Source organism: Aspergillus vadensis, assembly GCF_003184925.1.
Source record: "Aspergillus vadensis CBS 113365 unplaced genomic scaffold BO88scaffold_1, whole genome shotgun sequence".
NCBI classification, from domain to species: Eukaryota; Fungi; Ascomycota; class Eurotiomycetes; order Eurotiales; family Aspergillaceae; genus Aspergillus; species Aspergillus vadensis.
The window spans coordinates 910630-937749 of record NW_020292039.1 but is presented as its reverse complement, the minus strand read 5'-3'; the positions used below and the strand labels follow the sequence as shown (position 1 = coordinate 937749).

Sequence of the window (27120 nt, the reverse complement as noted above, 5' to 3'; positions counted from 1 at the left end):
CTGTTGGGGAGGTGGGTTGGTCGGGGGTCTGCTGCTCCTGCTGCTTAGTGGGGAGAAGGCATGGCATAGATGGGTATGTGTATGTGTATGCAATAGATTATGTATTACATCTTCTTTTAGAGTATGTGAGTCTGTATATACAACCCTACCTCCTCTTCCAGTATCGGAATCCCTTCCAAAAGCAGCTAGGGTATAGCACAAAATGTAAGAATGGAGAGAGGCAATCAAGCAAACTTCCGCTTAATTTCCTCCTCGCTGAAGCGACGCGTCTTGCGACGCAGCATCGCCGCAAGCTCTGCATGCGTCATGCCGATCTGGTCGCCCATCGGCACCAGACACCGCGCAAGGTGGTCGTAGTCCTTGCGCATCAGTCGCACCGTGATCATGATGTAGTCGATGTTGCGGAACACGAGGGCATGCTCGGATGCATACCGGTCCTTTTGCCGCAGGAAGGCGAGGGGGTGGTCGCGCCAGTGACGGCGCGGGTTCAAGTGGTGCGAGGTGTGGTAGCCATCATTGTAGCAGAAGCGGTTGCTCTATCCATAGTGAGTATGTGTTAGAATCGAGGAATAATTGGAGCATACCGCTACATCAATCAAGGTGATACTGGAGCGAAAGTCACTGTTAGGATCCGTCTCGTCGACAAATGCATGCTGTCCCCAGTTTCCCACCATGAGACCCACACGCAGCTGCAGGAACGGGAGAACAAAGACAAACAGCGTCGCTCTCCAGCTGACGTAGTTCCAGAGCAGATACATCATCAGGTAGCTGCTGAGTTCCCAAAAGGCGGCTTTCAAACCCAGCAGGGTCTTTCCTTTGCGCAGGAAGTAGGTGGGCAGCTCCAACCAGATGAAGAGGTAGAAGCGGCCGACGTAGCAGGCGAAATCAGCCAGACTGTCGCGCTGGTACCGGATCGTTGAAGATAGGTCATCTGGGCCGTTGCCTTCGACGTGGTGATGCTTGACGTGATGGTAGAAGTAGGAGTTCCAGGTGTGGCCCATCAAGGGGTCTGTGATGTAGGGAAAGATCGTGTCGAAGAGCCACCAGTTGCGCTTCTTCAGGATGCCGCCCATGTGGATATGCTGATGCATCATCAGGGTATAGGTGCCTACGTAGTAGGACTGCATGATCCAGTGCAGCACGCCATGGAGCCAGTGGAAGTTACGGAAGAGATAGATGGCACTAGGCACAGAAGTGGTAAAGTAGAGCAAGAGGTGGGTGAGCATGACCACATCGGTGTCCACCCGGACGATGGACCGCGCGGCCCTGATGTACGGTTGCAGCAGCCATGCATCTAGCAGAGGAGGCAGCTTGATGTCCTTCAAATCCCAGGTGAAGAAGATGGTCGGGACAAAGTCGGCATGCCGGGGGTCATTAAAGGCCTCCAGTTGGCTGACGGTCGCGTCGGCATCTGATGGGACATCGGGGGTCCCGCCGGCTTTAGTGGCAGGAGAAAGTTAGCATGAGACCCGGAAGAGCAGTGGCAAGGAAGTTAGTTGACGGCGGGTGAGAATGTACATGATCTGGGCTTTTCCGGGGTGGATTGGCTATCGAGCAGCAGGTTATCGAGGACCAGTCGATCGGGCGGGGTCAGATAGGGATCGATAAAGGTGGAAGGGTCCATGGCCAGCAGAACAGGTTTAATCTCCTGGAATTGGCGGGAAGCAAGGCACGTTTGGACAGTAAAGCAAAGGGAGGTATTGGCCCAAAAATTCCTGTTGGAGTGACAATCGAACAAGCTTTAACGGACCGGCGAAGAAGAAAAAAGGGGGTGGGGCTGACAGCATCGGATGAGCTGGAAGGATGGTCAGTTAGTATCTATCTGCCTGGCATATTATCCGATCTATCCCTGTGTTTCAAAATCCGATCAGACCATCCAGACATACCCCAGCTTGCTCCTAATTTAGCGTGTCGCTAATGGAGGACTTAAAAGTCCGTCGTGGTGGTGATGTGTCTGCCAGCTGTGTGCCTGGGGACAGCAACCATGGGTGGAGATAGTGGGTCAAGAGCATCCATGACGAGCACATTTCATCCAGGGCAACTCCATCAGTTCCTCTCATGATCAGGTCATGATGTCGACTTTTCCCGTCCGTGAGGTGTGACGGAAGATGTACATATTCACGTCCAGTCGAGATACTATCCAGGGTCTGAAGTCAAATTCGAGACGTTCCGATGGGGGCAGGAGATGGGAGATGCCCACTTTGTTGGCGGGGGCGGAGTCCCTTTTCCGAGAACAGCAAGTGGCAGATGTCTTTCAAGCAGTAGCTCCAGTTAGCTCCCCCGCGCCGATCCATTGGGGTTAAGGCAATATAGTAGGTATCCCGATGCTGCGATTGAGTCGTGTAACTCAGTAGATAGACGTCGTGAATGGCAGGTGAGCTAAATGTGTAGATCAACCCATTGAAGCTCAATACCCATTAGATAAATACGCTAGTGCCCTATCTATAATTAGCAACAGCATCAAGATTCCGGACAACTCACAAACAATTGTTATCGTTGAAGCTTGAGTACAGGCGTTGCTCGTAACTAGTATACACTTGCATGATAAGTATGTTATAGCCAGATAGGGGGCCCATATAAGCTTCATTCCCGAAGACATGGAGAGGGACGTACCAGCTGCGGGCTGCCACTACATACCAATCGAGCCGGTCGGCATCACCAAATGCGCTCAACACGCCATTCACTGCATCCAGCCATCCATACAGCATCACCCCATGTAAACCCAAATAAACTCCAATAAACTCAATAAACTTAATATAGGATACGTCATTACCCCTCCCATGTGTAACCCCGCCAGCCTCTCATCCATTCTTCTTAAAAGCTACTTACCAGCACTTATTTCATGCAATCTACAGTACACCCAAACAAACAAACAGCCAGCACAATGAAACTCACTCTCTTCTCCGCCAAATCGTACGACACCCATTACTTCAATCAGACCCTCCAAACTCTCCACCCAGATCTAGCCACCATCACCGCCCACCCCTTTGCTCTAACCGCCTCCACCGTCTCCCTCGCGCGCTCCAGTGATGCTGTCTGTGTCTTTGTAAACGATACCCTCGACGCTACTGTCCTGCACGCTCTACACTCCTATGGCGTCCGTGCCATTCTCCTCCGCTGCGCCGGTTTCAATAACATCGACCTCCCCGTCGCCGAAGCCCTCGGCTTCTTCGTCGCCAATGTCCCCAGCTACTCCCCGGAAGCCGTGGCCGAATTCGCCGTGGCGCTGATTCAAACCTTGAATCGCAAGACACACCGAGCGTATAACCGTGTTCGCGAAGGCAATTTCAACCTAGAGGGGTTCCTAGGTCAGACCTTGGCAGGAAAGACGGTGGGAGTGGTGGGATTGGGTCGCATTGGAATGGCATTCGCGAGGATCATGAAGGGATTCGGCTGTGTGTTGCTAGGAGCAGATCCATATGGTGGGGAAGAATTTGAGAAGGAGATAGGAGGAAGTTATGTAGGAATGGATGAATTGCTGGGACGCAGTGATGTTGTGAGCTTGCATTGTCCGTTGACAGAGGGAACGAGACATTTGATCAATGCGGAAAGCCTGGCCAAGTTGAAGAGGGGGGCAATGGTGGTGAATACCTCGCGAGGTGGGCTGATCCATACAAGAGACGCGGTGCAGGCGTTGAAGGATGGAAGACTGGGTGGGCTGGCGTTGGATGTGTATGAGGAAGAAGGGGATCTGTTCTATAATGACCATTCAGCGGAAATCATCCATGATGATACATTGATGCGACTCATGACGTTTCCCAATGTCCTTGTGTGTGGACATCAGGCGTTTTTCACGCGCGAGGCACTGAGTGAGATTGCCCAGGTGTCATTGAACAATTTGGAGGATTGGGCGAAAAAGCGGTCGTGTAAGAATTCGCTGGTTAGAGAGGGACATTTGTGTGTTGAGGAAGATAAAGAGCCGGTTCGATTGTAAATGTGTGGGATATCTGTAGCGATATACCTGCCTGATCTTGAGATAATATTAAGGGCTGCGTTTGGCCCGCGATCCCTAAATAGATATTCAACTAGAGCCTGTGCAGATCTTACTCGATCATAAGCTTTAGTGATATGCCAGATTCAAGACGTGTTCAGCGGTCACATTGCTTGCTGAGCGCAATGTTGTGACCCCAGCCCTGCCACAGTGGCGTGCTCCCCAAGCACCCCTTGCAGCTGTCACCTGATGTTGACTTCCATTCGAAGCCACACAGCTTTTGTCAATATCCTCTCAATTAAGCAGACTTACTACTCGAGTCAGTCGCATTCTCTCGATGTTGCCAATATGTTCTCCAATTGTGCACTCTTCCAAGACACGGGCATACTCGGCTCTCGTGAGCTCAAGACTCCCTAGCTACAGATCAATCGTCAGCAGTTGTCTCCACCGCAGAGCAAGCACAATTTCAACTTCCTCAATTCACACTGATGAGTATATTGGCCAATCTGGCCGTCATTATAAGGTTGAACGGGTTCTTCAGAAAGTATCATCACCTCCACGTCAGGTTCTCCTTGCAACGTGAGTAGACTTGACTACTACTTCTCATGACCACTCCCTTACTAGTCCGTTAGCGCTGGTGATCAGAGATTCATATTGAAGTATATCCACGAGGTCAATTTCAAAGACCTTCAAGACGTAAACAATAGTCTACGCAACAATGCCAGCCATGTTCGTCTTGCCCAGGACATCATCCCTGAAAAGTCCATGTTTGTATTCGAATACCTCACAGGCCATCTCCTCCACTTGGCTCAGAAGGACTTGTCTCTTGGAACAAGAAAGAGACTTCTTAAGGAAGCACTTCTTGGGATTGCAGAAATGCATGACAGAGACATTGTTCACACAGGTGAATTAATTTACCATGAGTGGACAGACAGACAGCAGCTTACTCTAGATAGACATCAAAGCGGACAACTTCTTCGTCAGCTGGAAACAGTCCGATAACGGCATTACCATCGAGAAAGTCCAACTTGGCGACCTCGAAGACGCCGTACACATCCCCCCTGGCTCGGCCATGCTTGGGAAGCAAGCAGGCAACTGGATGTGGAGGAGTCCTGAAGCCCATGCCAGAGGACGGGTGAATAAGCCGTCTGATATCTTCTCGTTCGCTCTTGTTGTAAGCATCACCACTCTATCTAATTTCTCACTTCGTTAACTTTCACTAGTGTATCTACGTGGTACATAAACGGGTCATATTCGCAGTCGGAGACGACGAATTAGATGAAGGCATAGACCGCTTAGCCATCGTGATTGAACGTCAAATCTCCTACTTCGCCGACAGAGACGGATTCCATGGCTTTCTCGAATACCTCGGTGACAATCCCTGGGCCTCTGTCTTCAACATAACCCTGAATGGATTCAATCAGGACAACCCGGTCAGGCCATTCTCTCTTTGGCAGGGGGTCGACGATGATTTCAAAAGCCTTATTTGCGCCATGACGAATCTTGATCCAAGAAGGAGAATCACAGCGCGTCAGGCATTGGCGCATAGCTGGTTTGATGGTGTGTGAGACTTGCTTTTACTTGTCTTCATTGCCTTGGCATGTACTAGAACATCTCCTCTCATGTTATTCAGTTCTCCTAATCTATCTATACTCCTGTCTCTTTCGTGCTGGCGTCAGCGCTGTCACCAAGTGTAATCCGATCGTAGGCCAAGATTCCCTGTACTGACCTTGTAGTAGTAGACTCACAAACTCGAGTCATACCAATCAGTCAAAGAAGGCATTTTATTGAGCGTAGTGAGATTGAAGCTGGATAGGAAGGGGAGGTAAGATGTATGGTTAATTTGGTAGAGAGTGTGTATTGTGTTCATCTGAAGGATGATGGGAAGGAGGTACTGAGTGTGGAATACGGGGTGTAGGAGAGTAAGGGTAATATATATATTGCACTGAAGGCAACCACCAACTACATGCATGTTCGTTTCAAGTACTGCTACTACTACTCATAGTATTAGTTCGAAATGTACCAATAGCGCTCTCATGTATTATTTCATATTAATATAAATTATTAAACCCATCAAACTTTTATCCTCCTATATACAGTACAACCCCCACACCCACATTAAATAGCATCCTTAGCCAACGCAGTACTCTCCAACGCAATAGCCTTCGGTCCAGTATAACTACCCTGACGAACGAACCAGAACAGGGCAATGAAGATAGTGAACCCACCCGTGATCAAACACGTATAGTTCATAGTTTCGGCATCCACAGGCATCGAGAACGGGAAGCAGAAGATGACAATAAACACGATCATATACAAGCAAGTGATCGTGTTCACCAGATACCCCGTAATGCCGCTCATCCAGAACCAACCGCGGGGGATGCCCTGACGGCCACGAAGCAGGTGCGGGAGGATAGCAGCGGAGTAAGACAGGGTCGTCAAGACGACGAAGGAGCTGACGAAGGCGCTGAAGGCAGTGGAGTTACCGACGTAGATACAGCCGAGGATGATAGCGATCAAGCCGCAGACGAGAACCGAGTTAAGCGGGTTCTTGAAGCGGTGGTTGACTCGGCCCAGGTAGCCGCTGAAGGGGGTAGCGCGGTCGCGGGCCAATGTCCAGAGGACACGGCTGGAGGTGAGGTAGCAGCCGACGATGGCGACGAAGAGCGGCAGCATGGAGACGATGATGAGGCCGAGGGAGCCGCCGCGGGTGCCGGTGATTTGGAGGTAGATTTCGGTGAGGGGGAAGAGGTAGGGGGCTTCGAGGACGGCGTCGAGGTCGGTGATGCCGTAGAAGATGACGATCAGGTAGAGGAAGGCAGTGAAGAAGCCCATCACGTACTGGGCGAGCATGCCGAGGGGGATGTTCTTTCCGGGTTTGGGGACCTCCTCGGCCAGGTGGGATATGACGTCGGGGGTGCCGACGGCGAAGGCGCCGTTGAGCATTCCCAGACAGAAGACGAAGCCGTCGCTGCTGTATCCGGCTTCGTTGAGCCAGTCGCGCCAGACGAAGTCGTCCGTGGCGTAGGGCTGTCCGTTGACGTGGGGCATCACGGCGCAGACAATGACGGTGACGAGGAAGCCACCGACGACGAGGAATCCGCCCAAAGATTCGATCATGGGGAGGGCACGGTTGGCGAATGCGACCAGGAAGCAGCAGAGAATGGAGCAGATCAGGTAGGCGATGAAGACGTGCCAGCGCTCGATGGTGTAGTCGGGGTGGAACAAGGCGTATGCGGACACGACCTGCGTGCCTAGAATCTGTGTCGTCGACGCAGCACCGAAGATCCAGGCCAGGAAGTTCCACCAGCCGGCGAACCAGCCGCAGACGCGACCATATTTTCCTGCTGTGACGGATGCCCAGTGGTAGACTGTAGAGGTCAGTGTGTTGTTCTGAGTGTATGCAAGGTGAAAGACGAACCTCCACCGGATGATGGCATGGACGAGGCAAGTTCAGCGAGAGATGCAGCAATGAACCAGTAGAAGAATGAGGCTGCGATCCTGTGAGAGCATTAATTTTATTCCCTTCTTACAATTGCTGTGGTAGTGGACATACATCTCATAGATCACACCGGGCGGACCTCCATCATAGATAGCCGTGACCTGGATAGTAGAAAGTATCAGTTATCGGACGGTCGGAGACAAGCAAATGTAAAGATGACGACATCTATAAAGCAAAGACATTGGGAGAGGTCACTCACAATACTCCCACCCAAAGCAATCCAGGTGTTTCCACTAGTCAAAGCCAAACCACAAATGTTAATGAAGCCAAAATTGCGCTCGAGCTCCTGCTTGTGGCCAGAAGCATTGATCGGCACATCCAAGGTGGATGGACTGTCGGAATGTTGTAAATCGGTGGCCACCACAGGATCAACCTGCTGCTTGGGCTCGTGCTCGAACTCCATCGTGTTCGTCGATTCCAATCTTCTCTTAGCACGCAGACATGGAAGAAGACAGAGATGGAGAGATGAGCAGGAAGAGATTATGTTTAAAGATGGCCGGGAGCAACAGCAGCAGCAGCAGCAGCAGAAGAAAATTTTCCGAGCTAAAGCACGATTAATATGCAGGACTCAGAACCTAAATTGCCATTTAAATGAACACAGTTTTCCTGCATGACTGATCGTACGACGAGGGGGAAGAACAGCCTGTCGCTAATGCATGCGCGATCGGAGGCCAAGAGACACCGGTTGCCAACGACGGGACGCGATAATGGGATTGTGGATAGAACCGGTCTGTTCGGTCTGTTAGTCCCTGTTTAGTTCAATGCTAGTGGTCGGACCTGAAAGTTTAATTGATGCGTTGATTTAATTGTCTGGATATGAACTTTGCCTGGAGGCAGGGATCGACATGGTTCCGGGGGTCGGAATGCAGGAGACGGAGAGGAAGGAATTCGAGATTATGAGTTTCTGATGATGAGCTTATCGATCAGGCACGAGATCAGATGCGATCGATCTATTGTCCCTGCATGTCGGCTGATTGATATCAGAATACTTGATAAAAAGATGTTTCTACCTCTAGTTCCATTGTCATCGTGTCAGTACGGTTGTTTGGCTCGCCCGCCAGATCGTGGATTGAACTGTAAGATGAACAATTCTATTTAATGGACAGCACATAATCGGTGTAACAAGTCTACAGTATACCAAGAACTGTGCTGGCTATGGATACCTTGCCTCGACACTCATTCGAACAGCGTGCCCTACATGGTTATCCCTTGCCGGCAACTCTGGCGGGAGGTTTCGCCACATCATCTGCGACAACGAGCAAAGCTTATGAAGCTGAGTGCAGTACCTGTAGCTCATCAACCCTGTCTTCTTACCCCTTGTCAAATACCACGACTGGTGGAAATGCTATCCGCATATCCTAGAATGTCATCTTAACTGTCAATCGTCGTCCTCCATCTTGCCTCTGTTCCTTGCAGTGTCCTGATCTCGCCATCTCAATTTGGCTTAATGTACACCTACTGCTGAGGACATAATAGGCGACTTCTAGAATTAGCCGTATCTTATGGCTAAAGCCCGAAGAAAAGCCTGCCAAGTCCTGGATTCAGGTACTTAGAAAGCATTTCCAGCTGTCAGGACTGCGAGAGACACGTACTCACCACTCAACTCAACACCCTACCGGTAAAATGTTAGCCAGCCACTCTCCTTGCCAAGCAGACCAATTAATCCCATAGCAAACTAATTAACTTGACACGGAGCTAACCATAAGGCTAGTCTATCGACAAAAAGAAACCGGTCCGTTTCCACCACTAGCCGAACCCATCTCATGTAACCGTGGAGTCTGCCTACAAACAAACGAAAGCAGCAGCACACAGCACTACTTACCAACACTCCTAATCCCATCAACCTTGTATCACGACCCTCTCAACCTCACTCACCACTCACCAACATCACATACCCAAAGCATGTTATATCCGTGGACCACCAGCAAGCCAAGCAACCGAGGGCCGCCCGGACCGAACCCCTGAGCACAGATCATCCCGGGGCAGTAGTAGTATATCCGCTTAGCCAAACCAATTTGTCACCGCAATCGGCCATCATCCGCGATAACTACTGAACTAGTTTAAAACCACGCATGGAGTTAAGGAAAAGTGACTCCACCCCTAGCCAGGCAACCCAGAAACTGAAGGAATATGATTCGTCCTGCCTCATTGATTTAGATTCTTTCAACTTGCTAAAACGCTGCGTAAGACGGACGCTGCGCTAGTGGAGTTCAAATATCCTCCGCGGTGGGGATTGAGTGCGCTCCGACACGCTAAGATTGAGACTGGTTGAAGTTTAACTCATTGCTTTGGATTCTGGGCCTTGTAGATTTTTGTTAGTCTTTGAATGGTCGGATGGTCGGATGTTGGTTAGCGAGGGTTGGGTCTAGAGCACAGGGCTGGAGGGAGAGTTATCTTCAAGGCTTGTAAGTGTGGGTAGAATGACCATTGGTTTTGCGCTCGTGGATTTAGACCAGCTGTCTGCGGCTAGCGAGGTTGCTTCGGTTAGCTGATGGTTTCAAAAGGTGTAGGGACACTAATTTGCTCACAGATTAAATCATTGGCTGTCTTTGACATCGGGTAAAGGATGAGCAGGGGACAGAGATTATACAAGCCCAGAGACACTAGACTATATCCTGCAGATGAACGCATACCTCCGTCTCAGTTCCTGGTATGGTATGCTAGGTTCATACTCGCGGCTATTGAGCCTAACCTGTGCCTAGCTTACAGCACTTATGATTCCGTGGCCTGTCTCGGAAGGGGAAGGTCAACGAGAAAAGCTGGTAATAGAAGCTGTGAAAGATAGATATATCAGTATCCAACACATACCATCATAGTAATACATCTCACTTTCCTGCTCCACGTCCTCAAAACGGTATATGTCTGTTTTGATCTACTTGGACACAGGAGTTCTAGCATAGTATCCATCTGCAAGAAATTTAGCAAAGGTGGTCTGTTCAGAAAGTTTTGTACATGTGTGATGAAGAGGAAGGCACTGCCAGTGGAATAATTCTTCACGATAAAACAGCATAGACCTAAACGGACTCTTTTGCTGCGGTCCCCGGGCTGGTGTAGCTCCTTGGACTGTGAGACAGGCTGTGGGAAGCTCTGGATAGCATCAAAGTTGTATCTCTGGTTAGAGCTGGTCTTCTGAGTACGCCATTGAGAATAGCGTTTCCTAACTCCAGATAATAAAAGTGTGCTGGTGGTGCCTACAGCATCTTCTTGTATGCATCATGCTCCTCGAAGATACCCATAATTAGCACTCGATGTCACGCTCGGCTAGATATAAGTCTACCTTGATGCATTCTTGTGGAATATAGTCCGCATGAGCAGACGTGATGATCCAACCGATTCGCTCATCCAGGGATACAAATTGAAGTCATTGTAGCGTCACTATCTCGTAGTACTTGTATAGAGATGAAGCTAGACTCAAGAACGTTGCGGGAGATAGGATCCCATCATAATCGTAGATAAGTTTCCACGGTGGGCATACTAGGATGTGTTAGATATGGTACGCATGTCTTTAAATCTGGGCTTGCTCGTAAGTAGTGCTCTTGCTTATCTTAGTTATGATTAACAAAAAGCTTTGATATCCGTGTTCATGTAAGGTACTCATGTCCATTTTCTAGAGTGTCAGTCATTCAACCCAGTGATGACATGATTAAGGTTATCTTTCCAAAGACCGGCAGATTGTATGCTTCGTGTGAGGTGAGTAGGCAACTGCGACTTGCGCCGGTTTGGGTGATATGGAACATTTTGATAATTTCTTGACTGTTGTTCTATGTATCTTAGATGGATGGTATCATCTGGTAGCTTTAGGGGTTGGGTTGACGATACACAAGTCTGATTGAAATGAGTTGATGTGAGTTGAGATAGAGGCAGTAAGCATGCATATCTTGCATTATCTCGATATGATAGACTTGCGCTCTTGCTAATCACTACAGACACTGGGATTAATTGGCGCCTGCATCCAGCGTGATTGACACATGTCTCGCTAAACATATCTCAGCGCCATTTTGCATATGCGATTGCTTGACAAAGGAACAAAACTATTAAGTGAGGGGTTGTAGCGATATGAGGTGGGCAGGTGAAGGTGTTCAAGCCCAAGTCAAGAAGAACATGTGAATGAATCCGTTGGAATAGGTACTACAATGGGCCAGTCGAGACGGTGGTGCCATGGCAGCTGTTCTGTTAGTCCTACTGCCATGTGAATGGACAATTCCATGCCTAGAAGCTATCTGAAGGACTGTGTCTGATAGTTTACCACCTATGGGCAGGACACAGCGGCGTCATCGGAATTCGATATTCATGATGGCCTACGACACCCAACATCGCGCACGTTCCGATGGATAGCAGCTATGGTCATCACCCGCGCGCCATGCGTCCTGGCACGGACTATGACCTCTGGCACTCTGGATGACTTGTCGCAGGTCATCAAAGAAGACATACCCGCGATAGCCCCGGGTTCACACGTGTCAAAAGCTAGAGACAGCCGGATGGTGTAAACTATCTGGCCAGCACGATTGGACGAGTAACATCCCAGGCAGATGAGCAGCATGTGTCCGGGCAGGCCCGGAGCAGGCTAGCTGCAGGGTGCGGGGTATATACACACCCATCAACTGGCACCGGGCCTTGAAGCTTATAGTGGTGACAGCTGGATGTAAGACATCATTCTTGGACGGAACAGGTCAATGCTCATTGAACCTGACCTGGCTGGATGCCGGCATGCTTACTGCCTTGGTTCCGAGCCCATGGCCGGCCTCAGATGACGCACAGATTGCATACTGGACGGCCGACACGTGTCCGTCTGCCCGCGCGTCTGGATGCGTGCAGTTCTAGCTTGTAGACAAGGCACGGCCAGACTCGGAAAGTCGACGATGTACACTTCGTATCGACAGAGATCGGAATAAAGAGGGGGCGGGAGTTCACGCGTGACTCAGTATGGCTGCAGAGACCCTAGTTGGCAATCTTCCGAGCGCAGCGGTGCTTCTTTGTCAGGCTGACCCTGCTCTGCCCGGTCGTTGGTCTTTGTGGCTGAGGGATCCATGCTTGACTCCATTGACGAGGATGAATGTCAATCAGTCAGTCAGTCAGTCAGCAGATGTGGACGATGGCAGGCTGCGGGATTCTTTCGATCTTATCTCCAGATACCAGGTATGCAGCAGAGGGGATTCCAGATGTTGTGTATGTACTCGGCCGATAGGTACTCCACCGTGCTGGATCATCAGCATTAAGGACAGAACAACTCACCGTGCGGCCGGTAGGTGCATGAGTCCTCAACCCAAGTGCAATGTATCCATCTGTATCTCAAATAAGAGGTACTCCGTCGTGATGTCACTTGAGGTAGCGCTAATGGCGGCCAGACGCGGCTGGCGAGTGTCTATCATAGATGGAAGAGGGGCTGCGGTGAGAATCAAAGAAAAGTTGAGTGAGGGGTAACTGGAAATCACCCCGCCATTGACGCTTTGGGCATCAACAACAAGCCGTAGAGCAGGACAGCCTTGTCTAGACTATCACCTATGTGGACTGTAGACCCTCTATTAGTTAGTTAGTATTCACCGGTCGCCTGCCGGTCGCCTGCAGAACAAAGCACGCCATTCAGCCATTTGCCCTCCAGCTGAGAGGAACTAAATCGAGTGGATGGATACTATGTAGATTGTAGATGGTTAGTAGCCACCGCCACAGCAACAAGAAACAACACTAATCCATGCCGGTCACGAGACAGATCCAACGCCTGAGGAAACCAACTCGGACTAGTGCTTCCGCGTCAATTTAAAATCGTCGATGCTTGACAAATCCAATATGATAATTTACGGCAAAGAATAGGAGCTCGCCTAGATATCCATCTACCCTCGTTTGCCGCCGAGACATCCAGCTCGATCTCGATCTCTATAGATCCCGCCTCCTCGGTTGCGGGAATTTACTGTATGTGTTCTGTCAAAGAACCACTGTTATGTCCGAAGGCGGCGATACTGTCGCCATCATCGGAGTGGCGGGGCTCTGGTGGCATTCGTGGCGGGGTAACTAGTAGTAAGAGTATATTCCAGAGAGAGACAGGGATGTGTTAGTAGTATCTGTGCTGATGAGTTGGTCTTATTCTTGACCTTTATCTGAACAATAGCATGTGATGGTATCTGGTATCGATTCAAGAGTTGTTTATTTCCAGGCAGTATTGATGATGTTTCAACTGATCATGTCCATCTAGCAAAGTAGTTCAAATAGTCATTGATACCTGTAATACCCATTAGCATTCCTATACTCAGCCACGAAATACAGTAACTACATAATTAATTCAGACCAGTCAAATCATGCAAAGTTCTGTAGTACTTCACTCCTTATCTCCCACAAATCCCCAAGAAAACTGGAATATATCCACATCATGATCCTAGTCACTAGCAATTCCTTCCCAACTTACCCTCACTGCAGCCCAAACCTTCCCTCCTCGCTCCTTCAATCCCATCCTTCGCCAGCTAGCTAGCTAGCTATCTACCTATTACCTCACCACCAAGCCAGAAGCTTCAGCACAGATACCTCAAGCAACCGTGCGCCATCATCAAAGCACACTTTCGTACTTTTTTTGACTTCCCGAGATGGGTACTAGATTGGGCAGGACAATGTAGGTTTTGATAGCCAGCCTTATTCGTATAGCTTTAGGTTTCTTACTTCGCTTGGGGGGAGGACGGAAGGGAAGTTTGAGGCTCTGGGTGCAGTGATCAGCATATTGATCCCTACTGGTTAATAGCCAGCTATCTGTCGTATTGAGTGCTGGCATTGGCTTTGGTACTTTGTCTAGTAAGTAGTTATGCAGTGGTGTGCGGTGAGGGGGTCGGGTAGGTTTGGATTGTGATTGTGTACAATGTAGGTTAATTATCTTGGGGGGCTAGAGTAAGACTGCTACTGGTCGTAGTACTGCTTGTGTTTATTCTAGGATTCGAATAACTGTCGTTCTTCAGTACTTAGAAGAGTCCTAATCATTTTGCTACCAATTCATGTCCAAGTTGTGTTGGAGGGGTAACGTAACGGCTCAATCTCAGCTGTATATATTTGTGTGCTACGCATCATTAATAGTGCCAGTGCATATATATGCACAAGTGCAAAGTCCCCTGCTTGGTTGATATGGGTTACTATGCAATCAAATGGAGAATAAATCGGAATTAGAGTGTATGCCATACAACGCCCAAACAAGCAAGGTGAACGTTAATCCCACTCCAATGTGAAAGGACGCTGAGAGTCAACCGATCTAACCCAATCAGGATTCGGATGCATCGGATGAAGCAGCGACCCAATAATTGGGCTGCAGTTCTGCAGCGGACTAAAATCTCCTGGTGATGGTTACACAAAGAACACCTGAAAACAAAAGAAAATATCATGGTGTGGCATACGTTAACCTCAGGACGAATTGACGAAGATGATGTTTCACCGTTAGAAGAAACAACAGCCAAGCGACATACGTATACTCGACTCTATTTTAAGGTTGGAAACAACAAACAAACATCCACGAGTGGTACGGAGTCAACCCAACAACTAAACTAGACTACGCGGTCTCAGTCTCCATCGCAAACATTGGTTCGCTGCCCCGGCACTGCCTATCTACACTCTACAGAGGACTTGACTTATCTTAGGCTGGTCTGGTCGGCTCGGCTGTGTCTAGTAAGTTTAGTCTAGTGGCAGTGAGTTGTGGCACGTATGCACATCCACTTTTTCTTTTGATCACTGATCGTATCATGTGTACGGTTCGCCCTGGCCCAGACATCCACCGCCAGTGATCTTCGGATCATCGTTGTTCATCGCCCCGAATTTTTGCCTTCGAGGGGCGGCCGAGCAGGCGATTCCTCGGTGAGGGGCAATTCTCGGGCACGGTGGCTTCGACGAGTGTTCGATGAGATTGCCTGTTCGGGTGGGATCGACGTTGAGCTGTCTGTCCGGCTCTGCGTTGAACCGTGGTTCGGGGTTGGGGAGGGTGTCGGGCTACGCGGATATGGTAGGGTTTGGAGATGCCGAGAATTAACCACGTCTCCTCCTCGTGTGGTTGAGGATGGGGGGAAGGGACTCGTATACAGTATGGTTCCCGCGTTATTATTGATAGGGTGGATATGATTGGTTGGCAGTTCCCAACCGTCTGAAGAGACCTTGTTTTTGTTTTGCTCCGTTCGTATGGAAGCTCGATAGGGAGTAGGATGGGTTCATCTCAAGAGGGAGGGATGTACCTGGTTGCTGGTAAAGGGTGATCAAACCCGTCGGTCTCCTAATCTGATGGATCGACTGTTCTTGATGCTTAGCTTGGCGCTTAAACACGGAGTCGCCTCAGTTATCAGTTCCTAACGCAGGAGCCTGCTCTGGGTTACATCCGTGTTTGATGTCTACTTAGCGGTCGATCCGGCGAAGCGCTTAAGCGGCCTGCTTCACGATCGTATCGAATCGCCTCGAAATTGAGACGCAAGCGCATTTTCCAGGCGCTTCCATATAACGAGCAGCGATTATAGTTCCTAACTTGCTTGAATCCCTGCTCGGAAACAAAGCCATCGTCGTCATTTCCTAAGCTGGACATATGAAGCAGCTAGTATTCCTGGGTGCCTCTCTGGTGCCAGAGAGGGATCCTGAGTAGTCAGGTACTAGGTACATCCTGCCACCGCCTCGCACCCGGTCTAGAGCTGCAGCGGCAGGGATGTGCCTTGAGGATAGTTCACGGCCAGGCTGTACGGTGCATGTAAGTCCGCGGATGTCTTACATCCTGAGCTGCACGTCTGCACCAACCAGCAGGCGGCCTGTCAGGAGTGGGATCCTCTGCCGATTTAGACTCACCGTAGCGGCTGCTAGACTAAGGCCGACTAGAATATTCGAGGCGGGTTTCAGCTGGGTATAGCACCAAGTTGCACACCGGGGCAGGCAATCAAAATACTGACTTGCCTCGGTCGTGTGCCGCCATGAATAATTTGACAGGCCCAAATCCACGAGGCCAGTCCAATCATCACGGTTTCAATAGTCAGGCGCATCCACCACGGGCGCAGGGGAAGCCGAAGAAAGTCGACAGCGGCAAGTCAAAGGCTCAACGGCCGAGGTGCACCGGAAGCGCTAACCCGAAGCGGTACCGAAGGTGTCTACACGCGACGCGGTTTGTTGTATCTGTTACATAATCTGCTCGAGGCAGTTTGCCCGACAAAGACACCAAGTCATGAAAGTTATAGTGCACAGTAGGAGAGACGCCCTGGAGAGGCGACTGGTTCGGGGACTGTCCGTGCTGGCCTGGAGGGGCACTGACCAATGGCAACGTGGCAAGACCATTTCAGCCAATCACAGTACAGCGATAACGAGCTGCAGGAGGACTCCAATCCGGAGGCGAGGTTCAAGGGATCCACCGACTTTGGGAAAAGCGGTTCTCCAGCTAATTGGTTTCCACTCCCACTGGTGCAAAGGCCCCATTCTGAGCAGCCATCCATCCAATCCAACTCAAACCCAGTCCATGCTTTCCGTTCCATCTCATCTCCCCTTCATCACCCTGTTTCTTATCCGATCGGATTGATTGGCACGGGAGAGCAGTCGGACACAACGGTCGGTCTGTCACCGCCAGAAAGACGTTGGACTTGATGGAGTCTTGCTTGCAAGGGGATGGGGATAGCAGTGGATGTATGTGTGGATATGTAAATAGTAGTAATATCGTAGTAAGTAGTAACTGCACACTGACTCCCCTTCCCGTGATCATTGGAAATAGGATAGACCATTCCTACTTCCGAGGCTGTGGGAAGGGAACACCCATGTACACAGTAGCAGTACTACTAGCAGTTGGTCTCGTGAACTCTTCCTAAGAGAGCAAGTCATCGCGGTCAAGGCGACCAGTGGGTCTTTACCTCGGGTGGAGTCCGCTTGCCAATGAGAAGCCACCCTATTATGATTTGATGGGAGATTCACCGGTCGAGCGTTCCGTGGTCTGTAGCCGTCGCTCAGAAGCGTGTCTCTCTGTGTCTGTGTCTGTCTCTCTTTCAGCTGCCACTATTACAAAGTAGTCTATCCGATGGCGGTTGGAGTCCGCGTTAGGTGTCCGCTTTTTTTGATGGAGAAGCGGACCCTCATTCATGATTAATTGTGGTACCTTGCACGGTAGACTCCCGTGCTTACAGCAGAGTGAGTGATATTGGCAGTTGGTGGGTTTGGAGAAGGGGAGAATAATGGGGACAGCTGTGTACATCGTGAGGAGTAGTGGGGGGAAGAACAATGGGGATGGCTCAAAAGGGAAAGTTATCAGATGCGGGCATTAATCCATTTTCGATGATGATACCGTGTTCCAAGTCTTGTTGCCACTAGACCGGGATGCATACTTGATTGCCTCAGGGTCGAGAGTTGGCAAGGTTGACTCTGGGCCGCCCTGTGCATACCGCGGGGATGAATGAATCATCGATGGGCGGTATGGAGGGGAAAAGATACGGAAGATCCTCGATCGAAGGAATGCCCGGTGCGGGTGGGAAGCAAGAGGCGGTCAAGAGAGAGCAGGGGGGGGTGGTGTGTGTATGGTTGTTGTCATCATGACTTTCGGCGGAAGGGGGGGAAGAATGAATGGATATCGAGTGGTAGTGACTGGTTGGCGATGCAGCCATCCTCCAGTCTGGATATTACCGTGGACGGGCAGCAGGTAGTAACACCGCATTTGTCCATCCCACCCACCCGGTACAAATGTCATGGATCTGCCAAGAACCGGGCAGAAGTAGATAGATTGAATGTATTACCTTTATTTTCATTTTCATATGACTATCACGGAGGAATTGCCGGGTATACAGGGTAGCGAGTATATTGCATCTCTCGTCATCATTATTATCCCCCATCATAATAATACCAAGTATTAAGACAATCGGAAACACCCAGCAGAGTAACACTCCGGCGTAGTATCCGATATTCGTCTAAATCCCGACTTTGGCAATTATCAACTCTTTCTCAGGGCGGCCTCGGTAAAATGCCGTGCTGGTTTGGGGTTAGTCTAACCTGAATCCGTCCGATCTGCTGTTACGGATTGGTAACGCCGGACGATCGGGGAGTCCGTCCAGTTCCAAACAAATCTCCTGGATTTTCCCTCCAGTCCTCGGCTACGGATTCGTCAGGGGAAAAACAATGGTTAGTCGAGTAAGAAATGAGTATGGGAAAGGAAAGAAACATGAATTAAGATGAAACTATCAGTAGGTCACGATCACATTCTTATGACATCTTGCAGGGCGAAAGGGGTGAGGAAGAGAGGAGAATATTATCCGAAGAAGCAAATAAGATCCCAAAAAGTAAAGTAACATTCGAGTCGTAGTAGATACATCCAGTAAAAGTAAAGTAATAATTATTCCCCCTTTGTTACTTACAGTGTAGGGTAGGGAAAGTAACTTCAGTCAGTCATCGTCACGATCAAGCGTAACTTTCTGGGAGTGTAAGGTCGCCTCCGATCCTCCAACAGCTCCACTCCCTGCCTTTCTTCGGGACTTTCTAGCCTCAACCTAAGCCGCCGTCGGAACTACCTATCGAGTCCAAGCAGACGAGACTGCGCTGCTCGTCGGGTTAATTTAGCGTGTTCAAGGATGATGATAATTATTATTATCATCGGGGTCTCCATCCACTAGCGCATCTCCACAATGCATGGCAAAAAATCGCCCATTCCCTATTGCCCATTTCCCATTTTCCACCCACCCCCCAATCCCCGTCCGGCGGATGCCACTTAATAATTCATTCATTCCTGCTGGGAGTGCCTGTAGTAGGAGTAGAGTCTCGCTCTCTTATTAGTAGCCCTTCATCGCCCACCATTATCACCTGCTTCTCCCCCTTCCCCTTCACTCGTCCCGATTCGTTTCGAGTACCACCCACCCACTACTTAACTATTTTATCATCTCACTATTAACTCACCTACTTGAACATCCCCCCCACGCGGTTTGCTTGTGCTGCAACCCGATTCCCTGGATCGATCCTCTCTATATCGCCTATCTCCAGATCCCAGCGTCATCGCGAACTTTATCCCACCACTCTCCCGCTTGCCACTGCGATGCGCTTCTGGTTCCGTCCAGCTACTCTGTCAATGGCCATTAACTGATCTAATCCTCTCTGGTTACTGTTGGCATCATAACCCATCAATTCACTCGACACCTTACTGAAAGCGATAATTCATAATTCCCTCAACACCCGCTACTATTAGTACTTGGTCTACTGTCACCTTATCTTCCACTTTTGACTTCCATCCTCTCAACTACTCTCCACTCTACCAACACTTGATAACCAACATCTCCTCCACCTTCCACCCAAACTCTTTTTCAATATTTCAACACCTGATATCATCTCAAATGGCTACCCACGTTGTGACTGCGACTACTACTGCCCCTGCTTTCACTGGCAAGCAAATCTCCGTCTACGGCCATCCCTCTCCTGTCAACTCGGCTGAGACTTCTCCCGCAAATAACTCTCCTACCTCTCCTCGCTATCAGCACTTGCCGCTTCAGTCGAAGCAACTTCGTCCCCTCAAGGGCCCTCTCTACGTTCCTGCTGCCTTGCGCCCGACTGAGCGTCCCCAGAAGGCCTCTTCTCCCCCGACTCCTCCCCGCAGCGTTCACGGTTCTCACGGTTCTCTCGACAGCCTGAACGAGGGCGAAGTTGGTGCACCTGTTACTCGTCGTTCGACCATGGAGAGCTACAACAGCGGTCCTGCTGTCAGCAAGCTGGCAGAGGATGAATGGATGAAGAATGAGCACCTGGGTGAGGTCACTGGTCTTCCCACTCGTGATCACTGGAAAGTAAGTAAAACCAACTTCTCAGTCCCTTTGCCCCTGGGTGGACGCGTCTACTATATAGTGTTGTCATGGCGCAAGCCGAGCTCCGGGTCGCGCCATTCTTGCGTTGCGCGATATCGCGTGATCGCCATGACGACATCCGGACAGCCTTGCAACAGACCCCCTTGCAAAGAAGCAAAAATGAACTTGTGCTAACAAGCCTCCCAACAGGCGGACTCTGCTTCTCCCAATTGCGACTCTCCTACTTGCCGCTCCTCTTTCGGTCTCTTCCTTCGTCGCCACCACTGTCGCCATTGCGGCCATGTCTTCTGCTCCTCTCACACTCCTCATGTCGTCCCGCTTGATCAGAATGCTCGCTTCCACCCCGACGGAGTTCCCTCCCGCGCATGCGATCTCTGCTGGAGCGCCTACCAGCGCTGGGAGGAGTCTCGCACGGAGCGCTTGAGCAAGATCCAGAGCCTGCTTGATGCCCAAAGCAGAGCCTCCGACAGTGACAATGAAGAATACAATACCGCCTCCGACCGCTCGGATATCTCGCCGGACGAGAATGCGAAGCCCGCCCTGACCGGAGTGTTGGCACAGAGCACCGAGATCGCCGCCAGCGTCCCTCGTGGCTGGAACTGGAGCACTTTTTAAACTATTACGACAACTACGGCTGATGAACAACAACATGTCCATACCACCCATGTCCATTGACACTACGACATCGGGACGCAACTTCACTTCGTACATACCTGTTTTAGAACATACTTTCTGTCGCTTTTCGCTTCTGTTTTACACCGCCTGGGTTTGTCTTTTCAACGGTTTCGGTCATCGCTAGGAGTTTGCTCGGATGAATTGCGGATTAATGGCTAATGGGTTTTACGGGCGTTTGATTTCTTCTTTATTTGTGAGCTGCGACAGATCGTCGACAGAGATGCGGGGGGCTTCTTTTCTTAATCTTGTTCTCCTTTTACTACTCAGGATACCCCGTCATGGTTGCTTATGCACGGCGATCTCTTTGTTGGTTCCTTGTTTTTCGCTTCGGTGTGAAGTTTACTTGATGAGCTGTGGAGTTTGACATCATCATGATATGCAATAGACTTATTCAACAACCAACCAACCATCTATCCACGTAGCTGTATACCCACATGTAGATCTAACCTCTTAACTACCCTTCAACACATACAGTATATACACACGACCCCCCAAATCTAAGAAGAACCCAATTGAACCCTCCTCCACATCCCCACATGCTCAATCCCCTCCTCATCCCACCTCCCCAACGCCTCATCCGTCTCAAACCCCAACCTCTTATACATCCCCTCCACCTGCACCTGCGCATGCACCAACACCAACCCCTTCCACTCCCCCTCGACCCCAGCAACATCTCTAAACGCCCGTCCAATCTCCCCCGGGTTCTGCGCCGCCCACTTCAGCGCCTCATCCACCAGCACACGTCCCAGTCCATACCCCCTCCAATCCTTGACCACCGCCACCCGTGTCAGTTTCACATACGGCTCGCTTTTCAGATCCCATTTGGGGAGATTTGACGCTGTTTCAGGGTGCGTGAGGATCTCGTGCGGTGCGTGGGGTGGTGGCACGAGACGAATTACGGCCACAGGCGTGGGGGTGATGGTTTCAGTGTCTTGGTGTTGTGCGTAGACTACCCATTGCCAGCTGCGCGGATCGTCCGAGTCGATTTCACCCTCCGGCGTGCAGTTCTGTTCATGGATGAAGACGTCTCGGCGGATGAGGAGGGCCGTGGTTAGGGGGTCCGTGGGGATGGTGAGGGTGGTTGTTGGTGGGGGGACGGTGAGTGGTGGGTTGGAAGAGGGACCCGGAGGTGGGATCAGGGTTGTGGTGAATGTTGGCTGTTTGGTATTTGTAGACATTGTGTTTCAGGGTGTAGAGGTGGTGTTTTAGGGAGGTGTGGAGGGAGTTGGTGAGATTGTAGGTGGAGGGAATTGTGTGGGATGTGGATTGGGGGGATATGCGGGTTTAAGTATAGATCGGACGGAGATGCGGAGATAAGGCCATTCCAGCTATTTATGTGCCTCGTATTTGGTTGTACATGATAGGGTTGGGTGTGTTTGCCAGATTACTTACTTCTTGTGCTATCCAGTCTTAACAGGAGAGAGAGGAGTAAATTAATGATACTGATTTTTTTATTTGGTGTTTGGTTACTTGATCTGAATGTAGTTCATCGTATTAGCATACTGATAACCCAACCAAACAATGCAAACACCAAGTTTTCCTTTTCCATCGCATCGCAATTATCGCAACTCACAATCTCCACAACTCTACCATGCAATAACCACCATATTCCTCCCATCATGTCCCTTTACTACGACGCCGTCTCCATTCTCACGGCGCCCTCCACCACCGGCGGCTCCTTCAAATCCCGCATCTACAACGCCCGCAACATCAAATCCGCCCCGGCGCAAATCTACGCCCTCATCATCGAAGCCTCGAAATGGGATATTCTCCTCAAGGAAGTAATAGAAGCAGCGGGAATACTCAAGCTTGAACCGAAGGTACATACACATACCTCCACACATACACAGACACCACTTATCCCCGCCCGCTCAACACACCCACGAAGCAATCCAATCCAGAGAATACTAACTAACCAAGCCCAACTGAATAACAGCTAACCCCCCTCCTCTCCCTCCTCCTCGTGCACGACCTCCTCCTCGCCAAATCCGGCCTGGCCGCCAAATCCACCCACCCCCTGCGCCAAACCATCGAGCGACACAAGACCCGTCTGCGCGGTGAATTCACCAAAGCGCGAGTGCGACGCGGATGCGCCACGATCCCGGCGCTGAAAGATGCCATCGCGAGGGAGAAGCTCGCTCTGCAGGGCGCAGCAGGCATATCCACAGCAATCTACCCGCGCTGGGTACGAGTGAACAACATCCGCACGACGCTGGAGAAACAGCTCTCCACCACGTTCGCAGGCTACGAACAGGTCTCGTCACTAGCGGAGCTTACCCTCCCGAAGAGGATGGTTCTTGACCCCCATGTCCCGGATTTGATTGCCGTTGCGCCAGGAGCGGAGTTTACGTCGTCGCCGGCGTACAAGAACGGGGAGATTATCCTGCAGGATAAGGCGAGTTGCTTTCCTGCGTATTTGCTTGTTGGGGATGAGGATGAGGGGTGGGATGATGGTGGTGGCTTGTTGGATGGGTGTGCTGCGCCGGGGAATAAGACGACGCATATGGCGTCGTTGTTGGCGAAGCAGCAACATAAACATACCAAAGGGAAAGCGAATGGGACCTACCACATCTTCTCAATGGACCAATCTCCCATCCGAGCAAAAACCCTCCAGAAGATGGTCTCCACCGCCGGCGCAGACACTATGGTGACCGTCCTCCCAGGACAGGACTTCCTCGCCCTGGACCCAACTGATCCCCGCTTCGAGAACGTCTCAGGCCTGCTCCTCGACCCGAGCTGCTCCGGAAGTGGAATCATCGGCCGCGACGACGTGCCCAAGCTTACACTCCCTGAGTCTACCACTACAACCTCCTCCTCTTCTTCGACAGGGAAAAAGCGCAAGCGTCGCGCCAACGACGAGGACGACAGCCGCGAAGGAAAGAAACCCTCCACCACCACGACGACAGAATCCCCCTCAGCAACAGACGAAAACGACGTCCCAGTAACCGGAATGACAGAGGAGCGCCTCATCAAGCTATCGAATTTGCAGACGCGGATTGTAGAGCACGCGCTGAGTTTCCCTGCCGCGACGAGGGTGACGTATAGTACGTGCTCGATCCATTTGTTGGAGAATGAGGCGGTGGTTTCGAGGATTTTGGCCTCGGAGGTGGCGAAGACGCGCGGGTGGAGGGTTCTTAGGAGGGATGAACAGCCCGTTGGGATGAGGAAGTGGGTGCATAGGGGGATTAGGGAGGAGAGAGGGGGTACCGCTGGTGGTGGTAATGGTGGCGATGGTGGTGGGGTTGAAGTGACACTGTCGGATGAGGAATTGGAGGGGTGTTTGCGGTGTTGGCCTGGGGATGAGGAGGGGACTGGGGGGTTCTTTGTTGCTGGGTTTGTGAGGGATGGGGATGTAGATGGAGAGAGTAAGGAGGAGCAGAATAAGGATGAGGTGGAAGAGGATGAAGAAGGGGAAGACGAGTGGGAAGGGTTCTCGGATTGAGTTCATGGGTCTATCATAAAGTAAAATAAAACGGGACATGTACAGTATAAAAGCAAAGTCATGTATAGGCAGGTATAGAACGAAATCAAGATGAGAGGAACTTCCTCTGCTTATTCCGCGTCCGCTGCAACGTATACACCTCCAACTTCACCGCAATCATAACGATATCCATCCCATCTCCCTTGGCCCTCGGTTGCATGCACAGCCGCCACTGTCCGTTGCGGACAATCCACGGACGATTAATGGAGGCCTCTTCAACGCGCTTGCGCTTCCTCGACGGCTCCTCTGACAGACCCTCCGAGCCGGACATGCTGTCCCGGAGAATGTCGGGGAAGTACTCCCTTTCTCCGTCGACGGTCATGTCGGTATCCATTGAGAGAGAGGCCCACAGACGGTCTTCCGGTGCACTCTCTTTTTGTCCCGCTGGACGGTTCTGGTCGCCCTTCTTGCCCGCTATCACCTGCAGAAGGCTGCTTACGCGGGCCTTTGTGGTGCCCAGAAAGGTGGGACGTCTGCTGGTGATGTCGAGGATGGTGCTTTCGTCCCCTATCTCGAGGATCAGATCGTACTTCTTGTCATCGACAAACGGACGAGAGTAAGTAACCAGGGCTGCCGACATGGTGTCGGCCTGAGTGTGACCGGGAGGAAGAGCGATGTCTTCTACGTCGATGCCCGATCGACGGACGTCCTCGAGTCGAATGACAATCTCATCCCGTTTGCGGATGGGGTTGAAGCTGATATGGTGCGGGATGAGCTGCTGCTCTAGACCGCGCAGATGAAAGTAGCGGCAATCCCGCAGGAGCTCTGCCCGATGCGCTTCGTTTCGAATATCCAGAGGATATCCGCGAAGGAGATGGAGGAGCTGCGCAAAAACCTCGCCCGAGCGGCTGGGGACGCTGGGTGGGGTGATTGCTGGAGGTCGCAGGAGACCCTGACGGTCCAGCCCGGGAAATACTTCCAGTGGCGAGGCGAAGAAGGCGGCGAATCCCAGTGTGAAGAAATTCGGCGAATCCCCTGGGCTAGAGAAGATATCGCGAGGAATCTGGAAGTTGTGGCCGCCAATTCGGACGAAGATCTCCGACTCGAAGAGCTGGGAGATCAATCGAGGAACTGGTAGTGTCAGTACTTGCTTTCTCGAAATGTTAAGGACGGGGTCTCCTACGGCTATAGAATTGGGCATCTGCGAAGAACTTGACGAACTGCGGCCCATCTTTCGGCTGTATATGGTAGCCTGGTTGCCGACAGTTAGTTGAGACGCTGCATCCTGCGATACGTGCTACTTACCTTGCAGATGTCTGGCAATTTCCTTGAATGTGGTGGGATCCCGGTCGATATACAGAGTCCTGACGTTGGAAATGTCTCCGTTCAGGCGAAGCTGCTCCTCGAAGAAGCGGGAAAAGTATGACGGGGCTTCACAAGTTTAGCAAGGAACAGCATGAGGATGACTGGTTGGATCGACTGACCATCGGAAGCAATTGAAGCTCCCGAGAGACGGAAGAGCTCAGTTCCTATCTGGATGGAGAACACCTTCTCCAGAGGAAGGGTGCATTTGGGCTCCCCATTACTGGGAGATTGGCTTAGCGTCGGTCGGCCAACTTCACTCGACATTGTGAATTATGCAATGATGTTCCGCGATGGAAGGCTTTGTTGGACTGGATCAGACGTGTTCAAGCCCACGCATGTGGTGATGCTCAAGATGGAATGCACGGCACGTACTGCGGTATGACCGGGCCAGCAAGGGGTCCTTCACTCCGCGATGCACGGTCGGAGATGAAAGCAGCTTCTCCAGGACGTGTGTAGTACAATGGTCTTGCCTCTCAAACAATATATAGTAAAACTATAAGAAAATAGAACCACGAAATCACAATCCGGAGATGTTGTGCACGCAGTCGACTGCTCCCTTTCGGATCAGCTCTGGACAAGAGAAGTCGATGAGTTCAGTCCAGCTCAAGAGGAGAAAGACGACAGTTATATGCAAAAATCTCAACCGTGAGCTGGCGAGAAGACCAGTTGAATCACATCGTGAACCAACAACAGCCCTGGGATGTCTGGCAGCGGAATCAGCCAGAGTTACGCGCTCGGAGGTTCGGCGCGCGCATTCCGGGCGATGGGATTGTCACGCACAGCGGTTAACTTTGGCTTCTGTTCTTCTCGCCGTGAGGGCAGGTCTGTTGGACCAGGGTTATATTGGAGTTTGATTCAGCGGATATCAGAGCAGCAGGAAGACTGGAGCAATCATGATGGAGTGCAGCGCCTTGTCCTCGCAAGCCACCCGTTGGATGGACCGGCGGGACATATGCCATCGGAACCGTATCGATCGTATGGATGTGAACTAACCCCGCTCACGACATGGTGACGCTTCAATTGCAGTAATTGCAGTAGAGCGAAGAATTGCTGATTGAGTCGAGTCGAGTGTAATATCAGGGACAATCAAATATGACATTGGCATGCGCTCTTCACATGGCAAAATGTGAGTGAGTGAGTGTCTAAAGTAAGTGCATTATTCCCCGCACCCAAAGAATGGCTTTTCTTTTTCCCTCGGCGGATCCGCAACATCCCCCCATTAGCCAACCGACCAACCAACCAACCAGCAAGGACTTGCAGCTTCAAACATTCCGCTGATGGCTCCTGTGTCTACTCATTATACTTTATAGACTTCCGGATGGCCCCACTGCTCTCCAGTTCAGGTCTCCTTTTTTTTGATATGCCTCGGGTGCCGTGCGCTGATCGTCACATCGCCAAAAATCACCCAAAAAATATGGGGAGCCACCCCCGTGTTCACCCCGAGTTGGGAGGACGTTCCCGGCGTGCCTGGCGCATTTAG

General features: G+C 50.9%; 8 protein-coding genes across 8 annotated transcripts; 4 read left to right on the top strand and 4 right to left on the bottom strand.

The window, feature by feature from the left end:
- Positions 1–108: 108 nt before the first annotated feature.
- On the bottom strand, positions 109–1796 carry BO88DRAFT_400042 (fatty acid desaturase). The gene is made up of 3 exons (XM_025705464.1): positions 1519–1796; positions 585–1438; positions 109–536 (listed from the first exon to the last, which is right to left on the bottom strand). Exons 1-3 carry the CDS (start codon positions 1622–1624, stop codon positions 225–227), a joined length of 1272 nt encoding a protein of 423 aa, XP_025568149.1. The 5' UTR covers positions 1625–1796; the 3' UTR covers positions 109–224.
- A 1047-nt stretch (positions 1797–2843) lies between these two features.
- BO88DRAFT_354560 (2-hydroxyacid dehydrogenase) lies at positions 2844–4037 on the top strand. The gene has a single exon (XM_025703678.1). The coding sequence runs from the start codon at positions 2885–2887 to the stop codon at positions 3932–3934; it is 1050 nt and encodes a 349-aa protein (XP_025568148.1). The 5' UTR covers positions 2844–2884; the 3' UTR covers positions 3935–4037.
- A 197-nt stretch (positions 4038–4234) lies between these two features.
- Positions 4235–5580, top strand: BO88DRAFT_483426 (kinase-like protein). The gene is made up of 4 exons (XM_025712224.1): positions 4235–4510; positions 4564–4835; positions 4888–5105; positions 5155–5580. Exons 1-4 carry the CDS (start codon positions 4269–4271, stop codon positions 5497–5499), a joined length of 1077 nt encoding a protein of 358 aa, XP_025568147.1. The 5' UTR covers positions 4235–4268; the 3' UTR covers positions 5500–5580.
- A 419-nt stretch (positions 5581–5999) lies between these two features.
- On the bottom strand, positions 6000–8106 carry BO88DRAFT_400041 (choline transporter). The gene is made up of 4 exons (XM_025705463.1): positions 7633–8106; positions 7488–7534; positions 7353–7432; positions 6000–7302 (listed from the first exon to the last, which is right to left on the bottom strand). The coding sequence occupies exons 1-4, from the start codon at positions 7834–7836 to the stop codon at positions 6050–6052; spliced, it is 1584 nt and encodes a 527-aa protein (XP_025568146.1). The 5' UTR covers positions 7837–8106; the 3' UTR covers positions 6000–6049.
- An 11608-nt stretch (positions 8107–19714) lies between these two features.
- Positions 19715–20794, top strand: BO88DRAFT_327203 (FYVE zinc finger domain-containing protein; the record flags this gene model as incomplete). Its single annotated transcript, XM_025702500.1, has 2 exons — positions 19715–20161; positions 20369–20794. 2 exons carry the CDS (start codon positions 19715–19717, stop codon positions 20792–20794), a joined length of 873 nt encoding a protein of 290 aa, XP_025568145.1.
- A 569-nt stretch (positions 20795–21363) lies between these two features.
- On the bottom strand, positions 21364–22131 carry BO88DRAFT_354548 (GNAT family N-acetyltransferase; the record flags this gene model as incomplete). The annotated part of the gene is made up of 1 exon (XM_025703677.1): positions 21364–22131. A coding segment is annotated over exon 1 (669 nt), but the record flags the coding sequence as incomplete, so codon positions are not given.
- A 307-nt stretch (positions 22132–22438) lies between these two features.
- On the top strand, positions 22439–24404 carry BO88DRAFT_377468 (rRNA (cytosine-C5-)-methyltransferase RCM1). Its single transcript, XM_025704402.1, has 2 exons — positions 22439–22674; positions 22791–24404. Exons 1-2 carry the CDS (start codon positions 22474–22476, stop codon positions 24294–24296), a joined length of 1707 nt encoding a protein of 568 aa, XP_025568143.1. The 5' UTR covers positions 22439–22473; the 3' UTR covers positions 24297–24404.
- BO88DRAFT_8777 (uncharacterized protein) lies at positions 24339–26037 on the bottom strand. Its single transcript, XM_025713223.1, has 4 exons — positions 25760–26037; positions 25581–25706; positions 25459–25527; positions 24339–25406 (listed from the first exon to the last, which is right to left on the bottom strand). Exons 1-4 carry the CDS (start codon positions 25902–25904, stop codon positions 24382–24384), a joined length of 1365 nt encoding a protein of 454 aa, XP_025568142.1. The 5' UTR covers positions 25905–26037; the 3' UTR covers positions 24339–24381.
- Positions 26038–27120: the final 1083 nt, after the last annotated feature.

Coding starts and splice junctions, on each gene's coding strand:
- BO88DRAFT_377468 (XM_025704402.1), top strand. CDS start 22,474: ATGTCCCTTTACTACGACGCCGTCTCCATTCTCACGGCGCCCTCCACC. Junction 22,675..22,790: donor TACTCAAGCTTGAACCGAAG/GTACATACACAT, acceptor ACTGAATAACAG/CTAACCCCCCTCCTCTCCCT.
- BO88DRAFT_354560 (XM_025703678.1), top strand. CDS start 2,885: ATGAAACTCACTCTCTTCTCCGCCAAATCGTACGACACCCATTACTTC.
- BO88DRAFT_400041 (XM_025705463.1), bottom strand. CDS start 7,836: ATGGAGTTCGAGCACGAGCCCAAGCAGCAGGTTGATCCTGTGGTGGCC. Junction 7,433..7,487: donor CCCGGTGTGATCTATGAGAT/GTATGTCCACTA, acceptor ATGCTCTCACAG/GATCGCAGCCTCATTCTTCT. Junction 7,303..7,352: donor CATGCCATCATCCGGTGGAG/GTTCGTCTTTCA, acceptor TGACCTCTACAG/TCTACCACTGGGCATCCGTC.
- BO88DRAFT_483426 (XM_025712224.1), top strand. CDS start 4,269: ATGTTGCCAATATGTTCTCCAATTGTGCACTCTTCCAAGACACGGGCA. Junction 4,511..4,563: donor CGTCAGGTTCTCCTTGCAAC/GTGAGTAGACTT, acceptor CTAGTCCGTTAG/CGCTGGTGATCAGAGATTCA. Junction 5,106..5,154: donor TCTTCTCGTTCGCTCTTGTT/GTAAGCATCACC, acceptor AACTTTCACTAG/TGTATCTACGTGGTACATAA.
- BO88DRAFT_400042 (XM_025705464.1), bottom strand. CDS start 1,624: ATGGACCCTTCCACCTTTATCGATCCCTATCTGACCCCGCCCGATCGA. Junction 1,439..1,518: donor CCCGGAAAAGCCCAGATCAT/GTACATTCTCAC, acceptor CTGCCACTAAAG/CCGGCGGGACCCCCGATGTC. Junction 537..584: donor TCACCTTGATTGATGTAGCG/GTATGCTCCAAT, acceptor CACTATGGATAG/AGCAACCGCTTCTGCTACAA.
- BO88DRAFT_8777 (XM_025713223.1), bottom strand. CDS start 25,904: ATGTCGAGTGAAGTTGGCCGACCGACGCTAAGCCAATCTCCCAGTAAT. Junction 25,707..25,759: donor AGCTTCAATTGCTTCCGATG/GTCAGTCGATCC, acceptor AAACTTGTGAAG/CCCCGTCATACTTTTCCCGC. Junction 25,407..25,458: donor AGATGCCCAATTCTATAGCC/GTAGGAGACCCC, acceptor TGACACTACCAG/TTCCTCGATTGATCTCCCAG.